Source organism: Cyclospora cayetanensis, unplaced genomic scaffold (genome assembly GCF_002999335.1).
Source record: "Cyclospora cayetanensis isolate NF1_C8 unplaced genomic scaffold, CcayRef3 CcayRef3_contig_137, whole genome shotgun sequence".
Lineage (NCBI taxonomy): Eukaryota > Apicomplexa > Conoidasida > Eucoccidiorida > Eimeriidae > Cyclospora > Cyclospora cayetanensis.
In genome coordinates, this window is record NW_020312078.1 from 1 (window position 1) to 16,350 (window position 16,350).

Genomic DNA, 16,350 nt, shown 5'->3' on the forward strand with positions numbered 1-16,350 from the left:
TTGTCATGTAGGCGTTCATATGGTGGGGTCAGTGCTGCATATTTATATGCTACATATCTATAGGCTGCATGTATCTCCATGCATGCATGCATCTTGTCATGTAGGCGTTCATATGGTGGGGTCAGTGTTGCATATTTATATGCTACATATCTATAGGCTGCATGTATCTCCATGCATGCATGCATCTTGTCATGTAGGCGTTCATATGGTGGGCTTGGTGTTGCATATCTCTATGCTACGCTGTTTCTTTGCAGCCAAAAACTTTGTGAAGTGCTGCCTGCTGCTTCCTGCAAGGCGTCGACGACTGCCCCTTCAGTTTCTGCTCAAAAACGTCGTGCCGCTGCTGCAGCAGCAGCAGCAGCTGCAGCAGCAGCAGCGCCATGCCCCCTGTTTGCCCGCTCTGCTGCAGCAGCAGCAGCAGCTGCAGCAGCAGGAGGAGTCGGTGCTCTCTCTCGAGTCTCGCCTGCTACCTCCCTCTGAAGGATCGTCAGAGCACTTCCAGATAGGAGACAGCTTTGGCAGAAACTCTGCGAAGTGGCAGGCATGCGAAAAGCAGAAAGACTTGCAGACTTGCGCCTTCACACCAACCCTTCAGGCACTGTTGCTCGTACCCCAGCAAAAGCAGCAGCAGCAAAAGCATCCGCTGCAGCAGCAGCAGCAGCAACGTGAACGTCAAAAAGCCGTAGTACAGCTGGCGTGGAGAGTGCTGCTGCAGCACTTGGCAGCTCACCAAGACATTGATCTCACTGCAGTGTACAGACTCCTGCGTTGCTGCGAGCGCTTTCGCGGTCGGCTGTCTGTACTGCTGCTGATGCGGTAGTTTCATCCATGATGATACTCCCCCCTCTATCTTGTAGCTGCGCGATCTCTGTATGTCTCTCTCTCTCTCTGTCTTTGTCTCTGTCTGTCTTTCTCTCTTTGTATTTCTCTCTTTCTCTCTCTCGCTCTATCTGTCTTCCTCTCCCTGTCTTTCTCTCTTTGTATTTCTCTCTTTCTCTCTCTCGCTCTATCTGTCTTTCTCTCCCTGTCTTTCTCTCTTTGTATTTCTCTCTTTCTCTCTCTCGCTCTGTCTGTCTGTCTGTCTGTCTCTCTCTCTCTCTCTCTCTCTCTCTCTCTCTCTCTCTCTCTCTCTCTCTAGCAGTTTTCCTGCAGGTTGCAGCGGCTATGGGAACAAGGCGCTGCTGCATGTGCTGCTGCTGATCACACCCCGTGTATATGCGTGTGTTTGTGTGCTTCTTACACAGAGACGGACGCCGCTTTGCTGCTGCTTCTACTGCAACGTGCCAGATCCGCAGATACCGATGTCACAGGAGCAGTGCGCGCACTTGCAGGAATAGTCGGCTGTCTCTCTCGCATGCACTTGCTAACCCCTCCGCAAGGTGTCTCGACAGCTCAAGCCGCCGCTGGGGTGGCACCAGCAAGCAGCGGGCAGTTGACAATTGCGGCTAACAACGGCAGCAGCAGCAGCAGCAGCAACAGCAACAACAACAGCAACAACAACAGCACCAACAATAACAGCAACAACAGCACCAACAGCACCAACAACAACAGCACCAACAACAACAATAACAATAACAACAATAACAACAGCAACAATAACAACGCGGAGAGGTGTGCTTCCTCAGCACCGATGGAGAGTGCGGCTCTTCCTGAGGTGTCTGCTGCTGCTGCTGCTGCTGTGGGGAAGCCTTCTGAGGCTGCTGAGTGGCAGCTCCTGCAGCAGCTCCCGCAGCAGCTGTGCATTTCTGCCTTTGCGGCTGGAACCATCTGCAGCTTTGCTGCCCGTAAGAGCTGCACTGCGGCAGCAGCAGCTGCACACCTGTACAGACAGCTTCACCAGGAGGCTGTGCTGCTGCTGCAGCAGACTGCTACAGCCTTGCCACTGGCGCTGCTCGAAGGCAGAGCTAGAGGACAGGAAATTGGTTTAATTTGGTGAGTGCTTTACAGCTTGCACAAAAAGCCTTGGCGTGCCTTGCCAGTGTGGGGTTGCTGCTTTATCTGTCACTCATAATGCTCTCCTAATACTGCTACTCCTACTGCTGCTACTCCTACTGCTACTGCTGCTACTCCTACTCCTACTGCTCCTACTACTCCTACTCCTACTGCTGCTACTCCTACTACTCCTACTCCTACTGCTGCTACTCCTACTACTCCTACTCCTACTGCTGCTACTCCTACTACTGCTGCTCCTACTGCTGCTACTCCTACTGCTGCTCCTACTCCTACTGCTGCTACTCCTACTGCTGCTACTCCTACTACTCCTACTCCTACTCCTACTACTGCTGCTGTTACTCCTACTCCTACTGCTGCTACTCCTACTCCTACTACTCCTACTGCTGCTACTCCTACTCCTACTGCTGCTACTCCTACTGCTGCTACTCCTACTGCTGCTACTCCTACTCCTACTGCTGCTACTCCTACTGCTGCTACTCCTACTCCTACTGCTGCTACTCTTACTGCTGCTACTCCTACTCCTACTGCTGCTACTCCTACTACTGCTGCTGTTACTCCTACTGCTGCTGCTCCTACTGCTGCTACTCCTACTGCTGCTACTCCTACTGCTGCTACTCCTACTGCTGCTCCTCCTACTGCTGCTGCTCCTACTCCTACTACTGCTACTCCTACTGCTGCTACTCCTACTCCTACTACTGCTACTCCTACTGCTGCTACTCCTACTACTGCTGCTGTTACTCCTACTACTGCTGCTCCTACTGCTGCACAGCAGCTCGGCTGCCTTTTTACCGCGTGCTGTGGTGTGCGCTGTCTATGCAGCGAGGGACTGGCTGCCGCGCAGCTGAGGAATGAACAACTGGAGCGATACTTGCTGCTGTATGTCTGCCTGCTTCTCCTCGTTTAGTGCCTTGATGAGGACGCTGCATGTCTTTGCAGCAGCAGTGGGTGCATGCAGTGTGTTTTAGCTGCAAATCACGGAGACAAAAAATATCTCTTTAAGCCGCCTTTTCTTTCGGGAAAGCCTCGACTGAGGCTGTCTCGAGTGGTGAACCTCTGCAGCTGCCTCGCTGGCTGCACTTGTTGCTCTCCTCCTCGGGTTGTATGTACCAGCGAGCATTGGTGTCTCCTTGTCTTCGTGAGTTGCGCTTGCAGATGGCTCTGCCCCTTTCTCTCAGAGACTCTGTTGGCTTCAGAGGATCCGTTCGCACGCGCCTTCGCGCCGTGCATGCAGCAGCAGCAGCAAAGGCAGAAGCAGCGGCAGCACACGCACCTTCCGTTAATCCCCCTTTCCGCGCAGCAGCTGCTGTCAGTCCTCAAGTGGATGGCGCCTTTGCATGCAGCAGCTCAGCAGCAGCAAAAGCAGCAGCAGCGAAGGCTTCTAAAGGCGTCGCATGCAGCCTCAGTGGAGAAAAAAGACGGAGCTGCTATCCAGCTGGCAGTGTGGGTAGCCGCGTGGAGGAGGCTGTTGGCGCTGCTCTTCGAGTCTTTGCCTCATTTGCAGCAGCAGCAGCGGCTTGCTCTGTTGCACACAGCAGCAGCAGCAGGCATGCCTCTGCAGCTCCCTCTCGAGTAAGCTGCAGACAGTGTTTGCCAACGCGTAAAAGTAGGACGGCGTCTGCCTTCTCTTGGCGCTTCTGTCTGTCTAGAGCGCTTCGTGAGATGCAGCGCATGCACATTTCCAGCTGAACTTTCGCATTGCTGCTTGTTTCTTCAGATGCGTCCTAGACTCCATTTCCGCAGAAGGCGCTGAGGAGCTCTCCTTGCATCAGCAGCAGCTGATACTCGCTTCCATTGCTGAGACTCTGTCTCTCAGAGACGCTACTACCGTCGCTGCAGCAGCAGCTAAAGACAGCGCTGCAGCAACAGCTGAAGACGGCGCTGCAGCAGCAGCTAAAGACGGCGCTGCAGCAGCAGCTGAAGACGTCGCTGCAGCAGCAGCTGAAGACGGCGCTGCAGCAGCAGCTAAAGACGGCGCTGTAGCAGCAGCTAAAGACGTCGCTGGAGCACCTTCAGAGGCAGCAATTTTGCCGGCAAGAGCAGTAGTAAGCCTCTGTAAGGCAATGCCACGCTGTTTGCTGCTGCAGCGTCACAAAGCGGAGACTGCAGCATCAGCAGCAACAGCCACTGCAACGGCATTCGCAACTCCAACAACAGCAGCTCCTCCAGAAGTGCTGCATTTGCTGCTGCTGCACTTGCCACGGGCTGCCCTTGCAGCAAATGCAGCAGCAAATGCAGCAGCAGCAGCAGCAGCAGCAGCAGCATCAACGGAGCAGAGCCTTCCTGCAATCTCCGCAAAAGCAGCAGACACGGCAGCGGCAGCAGTACTGCACGAGGCGTCTCGCACTTTTGACTTGCTGTCTCATCATGTGCTCCCTACCTTAAGGTGAGGCATGCCGAGGCGGCAGCAAGGCTACAATGTCACAGTCTCAACATTAGCCTCATCAGTAGAAGGAAAGCGCACGCGAAGGGGAGCACGTGGCTATGGCATTGCATTCTGCATGTGTAGATGTATGTTTATGTATGCTTATGTATGTATCTGGATGTATGTGTATGTGTAGATGTATGTATCTGTGTGTATGTGTATGTGTAGATGTATGTATCTGTATGCATATGTGTATGTGTAGATGTATGTATCTGTGTGCATATGTGTATGTGCAGATGTATGTATCTGTGTGTATGTATCTGTGTGCATGTGTGTATGTATCTGTGTGCATATGTGTATGTGTAGATGTGTGTATCTGTGTGCATATGTGTATGTGTAGATGTATGTATCTGTGTGTATCTGCGTGTATATGTACGTGTCTATGTATCTGTGTGAACGCTGCTGCCGCAGTCATATTCCTGAGGCTTTGCTGCTCTCAGCCGCGGAGAGTTTGCGTTTCCAGCTGCTAGTCAAGGAAGAGAAGCAGCAGCGTGAGAAGCGCCAGTCGCTGGAGCAAGCGATTGTAGCCGCTCCCGCTGTATTTAGTGGCTTCGAGGAACTGTTGGTGAGATAGTTTAATCTCGACTTGCAGGCTGCCGCAGCTTCGCTGCTCCCCTCCAGCTTGGAGCTTCGCAGCAGAAGCATCCATCTGCAGCCCTTTACAAACAGTTGCGGTGTATGTACTGCAGGTGGCTGTAGCGGCTGAAGGCGCTCGGCGTTCTCAGCAGCTGCAACTGCAACCGAGCTCGCTGGAGTTTCTGCTGCTGCGCTGTACGGAGATCGCAAGAGCGATCTGGCTGTTGAAGCAGATTTCTGAGAAGCAGCAGCAGCGGCTTTATGGGAGCTGCATGCAGATGTTCGAGGTATGTCAGCAGCAGTACTCAAAGGCTGGTTTTGCGGAAAGCGTGACGCGTGGAGACTCTCTTGCAGCCTCTCGACGGTGTGCATGTTTCTGCAATGTGCGCTGCTTATGGGGATGCTGCCTGCAGAGGCTGGCGAGCTCTCTTGAGAGGCGAACTTTAGGAGCCACAGCAGCAGACTTCCCGGCAGAAGGCGCACTCACGAGAAAGCAGCCGGCTGCCGTCGCGTCTCTGGATTCTGTTTCGCGGCTCCTTCTTTCTGCTTCCAGGCTGAAAAGCCTCGGAAAGCAGAGCGAATGCCGCAGCATGGCAACATTCGAGCTGCACCAGCAGCTGCTTCAGTCCCAGCTGCACAACTTGCAGGTGCATGCAGCAGACAGCTTGCTGCAGCACGGGCTGCATGCAGCGAGCTCCCAGCTGGAAGCGGTGCACGCCTCTTCCAAAGAGTTCGAGAAGCAGCAGCAGCAGCTGCTGCTGCTCGTGCCGCCGCAGCAGCAAGGTGCTGCTGTTGCTGCAGCAGCCAGTCCATCGCGCGTCTGTGCCTTGAGCTGCGAGAAAGCGGTGTGCACGTTGCTGCGAGCTATTTACGCCTCAAAAGTGCCTGTATTCCCACTTCTTGCATGCGCAGTGCTGCAGCGGCTGTCGATTCGCTGGCGAGAAGAAGCGGTCAGAAACGACTCGAACAGCAGTGCAGCAGCAGCTGCCGTAGCAGAGGAGGCGTCTCTGCTTGTGTCTGTGCTGCGGCAACAGCTGCAAGGCGAGCACTCCTGTGGAAAGGAGCAGCGTGGAGCAGCAGCATGCGGCAGCAATGGCACGGTGCGCGCAAAAGCCTCCGAATCCCTCCAGCTCCTCCGGTGTATCGACAGCACGTTTGCAGTGCTTGCTTCGCAGCAGTTCGCACTGCACCAGCCGTGCGGATCGCAGCTCGAGAGACCTACGCATCCTGCGTCGCGACTTCAAATGTGGCGTTGGTTCAAATTGCGCCATCTGGCTGCGCTTCTGCGAGCCGCTGAGTGGCGACTGCTGCATGCGGCACCTGCCGAAGCGAGGGGGGTGTCTTGCGACGAGGCAGCGCATGCAGCCGTGTTGCATGTGTTCGAAGGAGCTTGGAATTCTCTGCTGCAGCGAGCCAGATACACTCCGACTGCCTTCGGCTCGAGCAACACAGCCAGTGCCAGCGGCTGCAACGCGCGAAGCTCTCCCGCTGCTGCTGCTGCGCCGCTCCCCCTTGCAGCTTGGGTGTGCTTGGATGCAGCCTTTCGCAGCTATAGGACGGCTGATCGTGAGAAATCGCGCGCTTTGAAGCTGCCGCCGACCTTTGCTGCCGTCGCTGCAGCTCTCGGGGAGAGCAGCTGCTCCTCTGCGCGGGGAGAAGGCGCTGCAGTAACAGACGCTGCTGCCGCCTTCCTCTTGCAGAGGATGCACGCTTCTGCAGCAGCTGCCAAGCATGTGACTGCCCCCGCTGCGGGGGTACAGACACCCGAGAGCAGTCTCTACACCGTCCCCCAGGAGCACCTCCTGCTGAAGCTTCCTGATCCTCAATCGACGTTTCATGCATACCGGCTGCGCCTCAGAGTCAGTTCCAGTGGGCAGCAAAGTTGTCACCATCAGCATCCGCAGCACCAAGAGCAGCAGCGAGAAGAACGCCTGCAAACGCAGCAAGAAGAAGAAGAAGCACAGCAACAAAAGCAGCAGCAAGAAGAGCACCTGCAAAGGCAGCAAGAACTACAGCAGCCGGAATCACAGCAACAAAAGCAGCAGCAAGAAGAGCACCTGCAAAGGCAGCAGGTGCAACGCCCACTTCGAGGGAAGGCGAAGCACTGGATTGCAGCTACCCCTCGCGATATGGACTTACTCTCGTTGCTGCAGCGTTACATTGACTAGATTACCCTTGGTGGGATATTTAATTCAGAGACTTTTGGTCATATTTTTCCGTCGTTGAATTCCGAATTTTGGGGTGACTTGAGAGCGCCTGAGTGACGCGATTCCGGGGGAGCCTCCTGCACATTGGAGCTTGACAAGGGAAGGCCAGAGGCAGACGGAGCATGTCGTTTTTTTGCTGTCTTTGAGACACTCACACTGTTGCTGGTTGGAAGCCGCTGTGTCCATACAGTGTGCTTCAGGGTGTTGCGATACTTGTGGTTTTGCTTCTGCTGTCGCACGTGGGCTGCTGCCGTTGCTGCTTTTGTTGGCTGGGATTAAAGACTGCTCTCGCGCGGCTGCAGCGTCGATCGTTCTTGCTCACGACGGTCAATCAAAAAACGTCAGTGCTGCAGCGAGCCAGCGGCTTCATTCGCATGTGCTTTTTGCTGCGGGTGAAGCGCGAGTTCGTTGGTACCAAGGAATTAAGCGCCTTAGCAAGCCCCCTCCCACGTTCAAGGGAGCCTCGGAGCGACAGAGAGGCCCCCTTGAACGTGCTGCAACAGGGAGCGCATAGCAGGCGATCGCTAGATCTGTAGAGAGGGCCGTTCTTCTTCACCCCCAGCAGAATGTCGCACCTAACCGGAAGCGACAGCCTGAGGGGGTGGTTCAAACACGGATCCCCATGCGACGGGCTAATTCAAAGAGGGCGATCAAGGGCAGATCCTCGCGAATAGGTTTAGGGCTCGTCCATTCAGGCACGGCAGCCACCGAACTGACTGCTCGGGTGTCTTGTCATCTTTCGCCGCAGCACGCTGCTGGGGAGAGGCGCCTTGCGTCTGCGTGGAATGTTTTCTCCGAGGATTATTTGGGCATAAGGAGCTTTCAAGGATCAACAGGGCGGAAGACTCTACGCTGGTCCACTTTATGCGCCACTGGCCAAGCGTGCGTCGGGTGTATTGAGGGGCAGTCTTGTTTTGCTTCCGGTTCTTCTCTGAAGGCGCTTTCCTGCGTGGGGTACTCACGAGCTCTGGGGACGTTTTATGCGGACACAAATATCCCCATAGCCTTTCTGGCTTGGCTCGCTGTCGGCCCTTCTCCAGTCTCTTCACGCGTGGCGCTTAGCGCCTCACTTTCAAGCTGGCAGGAAGCTCGAGGTCCTCTAGATTTGCCACGAAACCAGCAGCAAACAGGGTGCGTATACTTCACTCCATGAAATAAATTAACCAGGCGTTTTACAGACAGAAAGCGGCAACAAACGACGGGCGATCTTCTCAGATAGCGCAGTTTGCGTGTCGGTTACCCAACTGCGCCACGGTGTATCGACGGCTGGTCCTGTGTCTAGTTGCCGCAAGAAACGCGCGCCTCTGAGCTTTTATCTGCTTGAAATAGCATTAAGTTCTGGCTATTTCGGGACCTGATGCTATTTTTTCCTGGAAAGCCTTTGTTTACAGCTGGATTCTCCAGAGGCACTTCACATCCCCTGCTCTCCCCCGGTGAAGGGCCAGGAAAACTGATCGACTCAAGTGAGTGTTGAGCGAACTGTCTTTCCAACTCGCCATCTAGAAGTCGAGCGAAACGATCTCTTGTCTTTAGGAATCGTGAACAATTCTTTTGGGGGGCCCTGAGAGCCTCCAGGGGAAGACACCATCGTTCTTGCCACTGTACACAAACAGGTTGCCGCCAAATTTCTATCTGAATTCTGCCATTTCTCTGCTGACCACACACTTTCCGCGAAGTCTTGTCCCTTGCCTTTTCTGGAGATCACTCCAAAGAAGTGCTTGTCTGGTTGCCTTTGCCTCCCTAACGCTATTTACCCCCATGTCACACGACACCCCACAGAATCAGTCGTCTCTCCGCTGAGGTCACCCTTGCCCATCTGGGAGTCTGCGAGCTTTTTACTCCTTCCAAGGAGGTGCAGAGAAATCTCCCGCAATGGTGGCTGGTGACTGCGAAGCGGAGAGTTAGGGGGCTGCGTGTAAATCAAGCGCCTATCCGAAGTAGCAAGAAACACTAGAGGCAAAATAGGGCATTGCACAGCTTGCCAAAAGCCCATAAGTTTCCTCCATGCTGCCGGGAGCGACACCGCGCATATAGTTGCCCAATAGGCTTGACGGGGGAATGGCGAGTCCCTTAGCTAGCCAGCTTAGGGCCGCTCAGGTGCCTTACAATGTGTGCATGCTAGTCAGCACAAAGCGCATCTGCAAGCGAAGCAAGTCGCCGTGTGTTCCAAACCGAAGAGGCAGGCACAAGACCTAGTTAACGCGTTTGGAAAGCGGCCTCTGAGAACCTAATGGTGTCTTTTTTAAGACGACTATCCTGCGGTTCTATGCTCTGATAAATAGGATGAACTCATTTCTGTCGCGGCTTAGAGCAGACCGTGTGCGTGTGCAAAGCGCTGCCTGTGTGAGTGGAGTGAGATCAGCGTGCACAGACATCCGCTTGGGCCTGACTTCTGAAGTCACACACAAAGAATGCACGGGCAAAAGCAGCGTGCTATCCATAGGTGCACGATGATGCGATTGTGCCTTTCGCTCTTATAATCAGTCACAATGTGTGCCGCATCAGGAACCTCTTAATGCGCGCAAAGTCTCACTCAGAGAGCAGGGTTCTTTAAATCGCTCAAGACCAGCCACGCAACGCGGTGGCTCGGATGAATGCGGGCTTACTGGGGAGCAGGCAGCGCGTAGGCCGTATGGTGACATCCTGGAGAAGTGCTTCCCTTGGCGGCAAAGCGAAGCTTCCCCCGACAAGGATTGCAAAGCGTTCCAACAGTGTGTGATTAGAAATACATGCCGCATTCATGGGTGCACGCGCTAGCTGGAAGCGAGTGAAAAAAACGAGCAGCAGTTCGTGAACCTTCTTATGAGGCTGCCTGAAAATCGCTTGACTGTCACCTTGTCTGGCATGCTACTCGCGCTTTCTGTATGTAGGACCTTTAGCCTTGGATGCACTACAAAGGGGCTGCATTTGCCTTGTTTTGCTGCTCCCCCGTATTTCTGCTTGCTGCAGAATAAGCTCTAAAAGGTTTTGTCAGGGGCGGAGAGGAAGCCGCTGCCTAGCGGAATTTGTGTTTTCTCTGCCAACACACACACACACCGTTCACGCACGTCAAGGTAGGCAGTCAGAAGGTGCAAAAAGGCCCTTATGAACTTCGCCAGTCGGGGAGGTTCATGAGATTTCCTGATTGTGACAAAGACGTAGCAGGCTTACGGCTAGAGGCATTTCTCAATTGCGGATTCATTGCCACTATGGAAACTCCTTCTGGCCGCAACACAGTTGCCCATGGCGTGAGTCCGCTAAAATGCAAGCATCTGATTGAAGAAAAGATCGGCATCAGCCAATTGCAACGATGGGGAGATGCTCACGTGCACAGGCAGTGAGCGCCTCTCTCTGGCCTTCTGTGGTGGCATCGCACCGAGCAGTGGATTTGTCAAAAATGCATTAGACAGTTTCCCGAAGCGGCAGTGCTCCCTGCTCTTACTAGCCTCAGCTCGCCTGCATAAACGCTGGTTCACGTCAAAGAAAGAGAGCCAATCCTTTATGGTTTGGCAGGTATAGTGAAGCAGCACTGCTACAGGGGATATTGACGGCTCTAAGGCTTTCCCACCAGCACAAGCAGCGTCGATGCGAATGCCATGGCAGCCATATCCTTTCAGCACCTAGCCTTTGTACGTCTGAAAATCTTTGTGTTCTCTCTAGCGAACAGCCATCAAATACCAAACGAAAGGTGAGTAAAAACCGTTTCCATGGGTATGCTTTGGCAATCGACTTTCAAATATTTATCTGCAGCCTGCATGGCAAAGCACCCTCCTCCCCCCCCTCCCCCCCGCGCTGTGTTCAGTTTATGTGCAGTTGTGCTTATCGGCCTGCACACATGCGTTTACACTCACATGTATGCTTATGCTTTGTCGTCGCTCATAAGTAAGCCGTTCGTTTATCTACTTGGCACCCTGTCAGTTGCATGGTCTCTGCAATGTCTGCGGATGTTAGCTTGATATCTCCCCACCTATACTATCCACAATTTGTTGGGTGTGGTTTTATGCAGCCCGTGCAATTTAGTGTGCCTCTATCGATCCGTCGCTCTCTTTTCATTGTTTTTCTTCTGGCTGCTTCGCCTCCGCTTTTTGGCCTGAGCCGTCTCTCGTTCCTACGCCAGCATCTCATGCGTTTCCTTCTGCTGTTTCTGTGCTGGTTCCCTCGCATAAAATACTAGTTGCGCACCTGGATGTTGATGAGTCGGTTTCTCTGTTTAAAAGGCCTTAAGCTGCTTATCTACGGGCCTGGCTGTTGCTACACCGGCTTTCGGTTATTTCCTCTCCATTTTCTGTGGCGATGTCTGCGCACATGTAGGCGTGAATTTCAGACAGAGCTTTCTGATGTAACCTTCCCGTGCGTGATTCTCGCCTTGAGCTTAACCTCGATCTGTCCCTGCACCCGCGTCCAAAAACGTGCTCCTCTGTGCTGGTGTTTTTTGTGTATCTGCCAGCGCGTGCTCCTGCCAAAGTTCTCGGTTGCTTGTTCTTGTTGAAAGAGGTGTGCCTAAAGCGTAAAGCCCTCCCCGTCAGAGTGCTGCTTTTAGGCTTGCGTGAAGCGGGGGAAGCGAGGCGGCAAGCGAGGTGTATTAGCGCACGCGGAGTCGCACAGGCGATGATCAGCGACTCAGGAGGTGGTGGCTGTTTAGTTTTTTCTGGCCTTGTTCCCTTACGGGGATAGCCCATGGGCTGCTCTCTTGAATGCAGGGTTCTAAAGACCAAAGGGCTTCTTGAGAGGATCGAAAGATGGCGTTTTTTAAATTTCTAGGCGCAGAACATAGAGCGGATTCCAGAGCGCTGCATCCCACCGTTCCACTGGTACCGCTAGCCGGCTATCGCGCCGTTTTTCCGGTGTGCGAAATAGGTGCTAATCGCCGCTATTACAGAGGGCCATAATGCATCGTGAAGGCTCCGCATGCGGCTTTTGCAGTTCGAATATCTGCTTCGACGACAATGCAGGCAGCTCGCGTGTGCCCCTAGGAGCGAACACTGGCGTGTGTGGATCTGAGAGGCGTTCAGCGATTCGTTTTGCCTAGGCTGTGGAAGGCACTCGAATAATTTTTTGTGCAGGTGTCACACAGAGTCTTTTCGGAGAACAGCGCATTTAGAGGCCTGCGTCGTAGATGCATGAGCGCGACAAGGAAAAAACGGGGGAGGGGGGGGGAAAAGGCGGCGGGCGGAATTCGCTTGTGTACCTACCCCCCTTTGAAGGGATTGAATATACGCGTATTGCAGCGCAGAAGGACCTGTGCAGCCCTCTTGGGCAGGCGAGAAACAGCCAAAACGCCCGCTGCCCATGTAGTACTTCGGGTGTCTTGTGCGGAGGGGGGCAGGAGGTTTGCAGTACTCCTGGATAGTCTGGGTGGAGAGTTTTTTGGGCTGTTCGAGTGCCTACGACCTGTCACCAGTGGATTGAAGCGCTAAGAGGCGTTGCGGTTGCAGCGCGGTGGGAAAGTTTTTCGCAGGGTCACTCTGTCTGTACACAGCGCGCACAGCCTCTTCGGAGGGGTAGGTGTGGCAGCCTGAGGGAGGCTGCGGGCTAGTGGGTGGGAGGGAAATAACAGCGAAAGCCACAGATTTCGTCACACGGAAGAACGAGAGATTATCGGGGAAAGGATGCCAGAGGGAGAAGAAGCGTCGAGCAAACCGAGACCTTTGGGCTGGGGTGGTAAGTCGCGAGTTTGCTGGTGCCTCCTCGCTGGCGATAATCCTGCACTTTTCTCATTATATTCTAATAGAACAGTCTATTTGGAGTTCTCTTCTGCGGGAAAAGGGGGCAAGAAGGCGGAATTTCTAGTGGAAGGAAGAAGCTCAGCAGTGCTGCTGGGCAGCAGCTGTTTTATGTGCTGCTGGGGTGTCGTCGGTATTTCTGCGTTTGCCTCCCTTCTTTTGCGCTCTTTTTGTCCTTTTTCTAGTCAAGCTCCTCTGATTCCTTATTTGGTTTTGCATTCTCCGGGAGAAAGCAGCCTCTTCTGGCGCACCCCACCACGCCTTTGTGTGGGGTACGTACACTTCAACACTTGTCCTTTGCTAGCTTCTGCTGCCCTTAAGATGCTTCTCTCTTTGCCTGTCAGCTCAACGCAGTTGTAGTCGCTTCCATATTTTTCGTCTCCTGGGTGCAGCAGCCAGGCATCCTGCTCGCAACAGTACTCTCTGAAAGAACCCCCTGGAGAAGCGGCTTGTGAGTGTGAACCCGAAGACTTCGGCCCATACATTGTGTCATATTTGCACTTTTGCGCTTCGACAGACAGCGCTTCCGCTGTTCTTCTGCTCAAGGCTGTATTCCCAAGATGGCGAACAGAGAAGCCGCATCCTCCGCCACTGGAGGGGGGCGACTGCCTGCCGCTGATCGTGCAGTAGTTTCATCCTCGGCATCTTGTGCCTTCGCCTTTCCAGCGACGACAGCGACTGCCTCTTGCGCGGATGGAGAGGCAGCAGCAGCAGAAGGCAGCAGCAGCAGCCTTCCCCCCGCTGCCCATGGAAGCGGCAAAACAAACTCTCCCCAGGCGCGCTGCTCTGCTCGACGTGGCAGCGTAGGAGGAGGGGGGACGGGGAGCGGAGCTTGCTCAGGCGCAGTCTCCGTTGGTTCGCTGCCGATCCACAAGCACAGAGACAGGATACTGGAGCACATCAACAACAACTTCATTACGTGCATTCAAGGCGAGACTGGCTGTGGGAAGAGCACGCAAGTTCCCAAGTTTCTTCTAGATCAGGATGCGCTAGCTCAGAAGACACTGCAAGCGCTGAAAGCGGGGAAGAAGCAGTGCTGCCCTTCAGGAGCTCCTCTTCCTTTGCCGCCTCTCGAGAACTATCGCCCGTTGCGCTGTATCGTCACTCAGCCACGACGGCTCGCGTGCATTTCCCTTGCACAGCGCGTGGCAAGAGAACTGGGGGAAGAGACGGGTGGTGTGGTAGGCTACAGGATATCTGGAGAGAGCAAAACAAGCCGCAGGACGAAGATCTTCTTCATGACAACAGGCTATCTCCTGCAAATCCTCATCAATGCACAGCCTGCCTTGGCGCACATGCTAACCGAAGAGGAGCTTAGCTTGGAGGCTGCAGGCAAACTCGCCGCGCTGCAGCAGCTTCAGCAGCGTGTCGTCTCTGCAGACGCGACAGCAGCAGCAGACGGCGGCAGAGAACTCCCGCAGCAACAACAGCAGCAGCAGCAGCAACAGCAGCAGCTCGAATCGGAGGGATATTTGAACGAGGTTACTCATGTAGTTCTCGACGAAGTTCACGAGCGAGATGTGGATGCGGATCTCCTTTCACTGGTGCTCAAATTGCAGCTGCGCAGTCGCATTGGGAAGCTGAAGATTGTGGTCATGAGCGCCACAATGGAGGGCAATCTTTTTTTCAACTACTTCTCCGACATCCATCTGAGGAACGTGCCAGGAGAAGACAAGCCATCGCTTTTGCCGGCTGCAGACGAGCACGCTGAGGAAAAGCGAAGTCGCGAACAAGGTCGCCTCAAAGATACAGACGCAGTGTACCCCGACAAGATTTTTGTAGGCGCAAGACGCTTCCCCGTGCATATCGTGTATCTGGAGGATCTCCTGAGGGGGGAGAACGAGGTGACTGGCTTGCGCGCCGTTTCCTCCGAGCAGCTTTCTGGAGAGGCGTTGCTGATCGAAGGCAAGGAGGAGGATGAAGGCAGCGCCATCTGCACGTCAGCGACGAATGGATCTGCGGAACCGCTAGGACGGATGGAAAGTACTTCATCGCCAGGAGTCTGCACAGAGGTCGATCTCAAAAACAACGGCCCGACACAGGCTAAGTTGGAGATGGATATCCTTGGCGCTCTCCTCAAGCGTAGATCCTTATCGCTGCAAAAAATCTTCAATTCCTTCACGCGCACAGCACTCTACGAGGTAAGAAAGATGCTCCTTTGATGCCAGGAATATTTTCGCTTTCTCTCTCTCTGCGGGATTGCATTCCTCATTCAGCGTAGCGGTCTTCGTGTGTAAACGATGAAGCCTGGGGACGAAAAAAGAGGGCAGAGAAAAAGGGAAAAAATAGTGTTAGTTGAGTGTTACTTTCAGAAGAATAAGGAAATAGACGGCTTGGATCCTACGAAAAAAGACGGCAGAAAAAAAGGGGAAAAAATAGTGTTAGTTGAGTGTTAGTTTCAGAAGAATAAGGAAATCGATGACGTGGAATTTTATGTGCGCGTGCACGGGCAAAACAGCCATCCGGAGCCGACACAAATCGATCAGGGGAAGGCGAGGGGCAAACATGCACGAGAGGGTTGCCTATTTCTCGCTATACCCCTGAAGAAAATGCACGAAGGAAAAGGCAGAAAAAAAGAAGCATCGATACACAGACGGACGGATACACACAAATATGCATACACAAATATAAACATACATTTACATATACATACACACACAAATACACACACACACACAAGCACACGAATACAAATATACATTTACATACATACACACACAAGTACACACACCAATATGCAACACAAATATACACACACAAATACACACCTATACACACACAAATATAAATATACATTTACATATATACATGCATACATATACACCCACACGTGGAAGTAGGTACGCACACACATACACACACGCGGGCATGTGGCTTAGGCAATACGGCAGTGAAGAAGGAATGATTAAAAAGATTCGAGAGAAAGATACACTGCTTAACAGGAGGCAGAGGTGTCCGCATATTCAGTAGAGGAGAGTCATCGGGGGAAGGGGAAGGAAGGGGTAGCTGTGCCTTTGTATAGAGCTGTGATTGTAAAGCGGTCGATACACATGTAAAGAGAATTTTGCTGTGTGCAGTATAGAGCAGTGCAGAGAACGTGATGTCTAGTCTTACACATATATTTACATCGACATTTTATGTGGATTTTGTGTCGGGTATCAGAGGGAGAAAGCGTGGATTAGAAGAGCGCACTAGACTATTTTGCAGAACGCGAGAGAGTATTTGAATCATAAGAATCAAGGAGAGCAGTGCATGTGTTGCCTATTCATGTTTGCTCCACAGGGGTGTCTTTGTGAGTCTCTACGTGTGTCTCGATGTGCTTCTCCATGTGTGTCTATGTGTCTCGATGTGTGTCTCGGTCGGTGTCTGTGTCTCTATGTGTGTCTACATGTGTGTCTATGTGTCTCTATGTGTGTCTGTGTCTCTGTGTGTGTCTCTATGTGTGTCTCCATGAGTGTCTCTGTCTCGATGTGTGTCTCTATGTGTCTAT

At 53.3% G+C, this 16,350-nt stretch overlaps 2 protein-coding genes across 2 annotated transcripts; both read left to right on the forward strand.

The window, feature by feature from the left end:
- The first annotated feature begins 543 nt into the window (after positions 1 to 543).
- On the forward strand, positions 544 to 5,398 carry LOC34620334. The gene is given in 8 exon segments (XM_026336585.1): positions 544 to 630; positions 1,610 to 1,932; positions 3,106 to 3,522; positions 3,668 to 3,839; positions 3,969 to 4,336; positions 4,787 to 4,940; positions 5,065 to 5,262; positions 5,306 to 5,398. Coding segments are annotated over 8 exon segments (1,812 nt in total).
- Positions 5,399 to 5,531: 133 nt separating this feature from the next.
- LOC113147135 lies at positions 5,532 to 15,159 on the forward strand. The gene is made up of 6 exons (XM_026336586.1): positions 5,532 to 5,598; positions 5,653 to 5,723; positions 12,287 to 12,486; positions 13,663 to 14,227; positions 14,282 to 15,001; positions 15,082 to 15,159. Exons 1-6 carry the CDS (start codon positions 5,532 to 5,534, stop codon positions 15,157 to 15,159), a joined length of 1,701 nt encoding a protein of 566 aa, XP_026192371.1.
- Positions 15,160 to 16,350: the final 1,191 nt, after the last annotated feature.

Excerpts from the sequence above, each read along its gene's own strand:
- LOC113147135 (XM_026336586.1), top strand. The coding sequence starts at position 5,532 with ATGCCGCAGCATGGCAACATTCGAGCTGCACCAGCAGCTGCTTCAGTC. Across the intron at positions 12,487-13,662 it reads GTTTGCAGTACTCCTGGATA|CGTAGGAGGAGGGGGGACGG; the intron begins GTCTGGGTGGAG and ends TCGACGTGGCAG. Across the intron at positions 14,228-14,281 it reads TGCAGCAGCTTCAGCAGCGT|CAACAACAGCAGCAGCAGCA; the intron begins GTCGTCTCTGCA and ends GAACTCCCGCAG.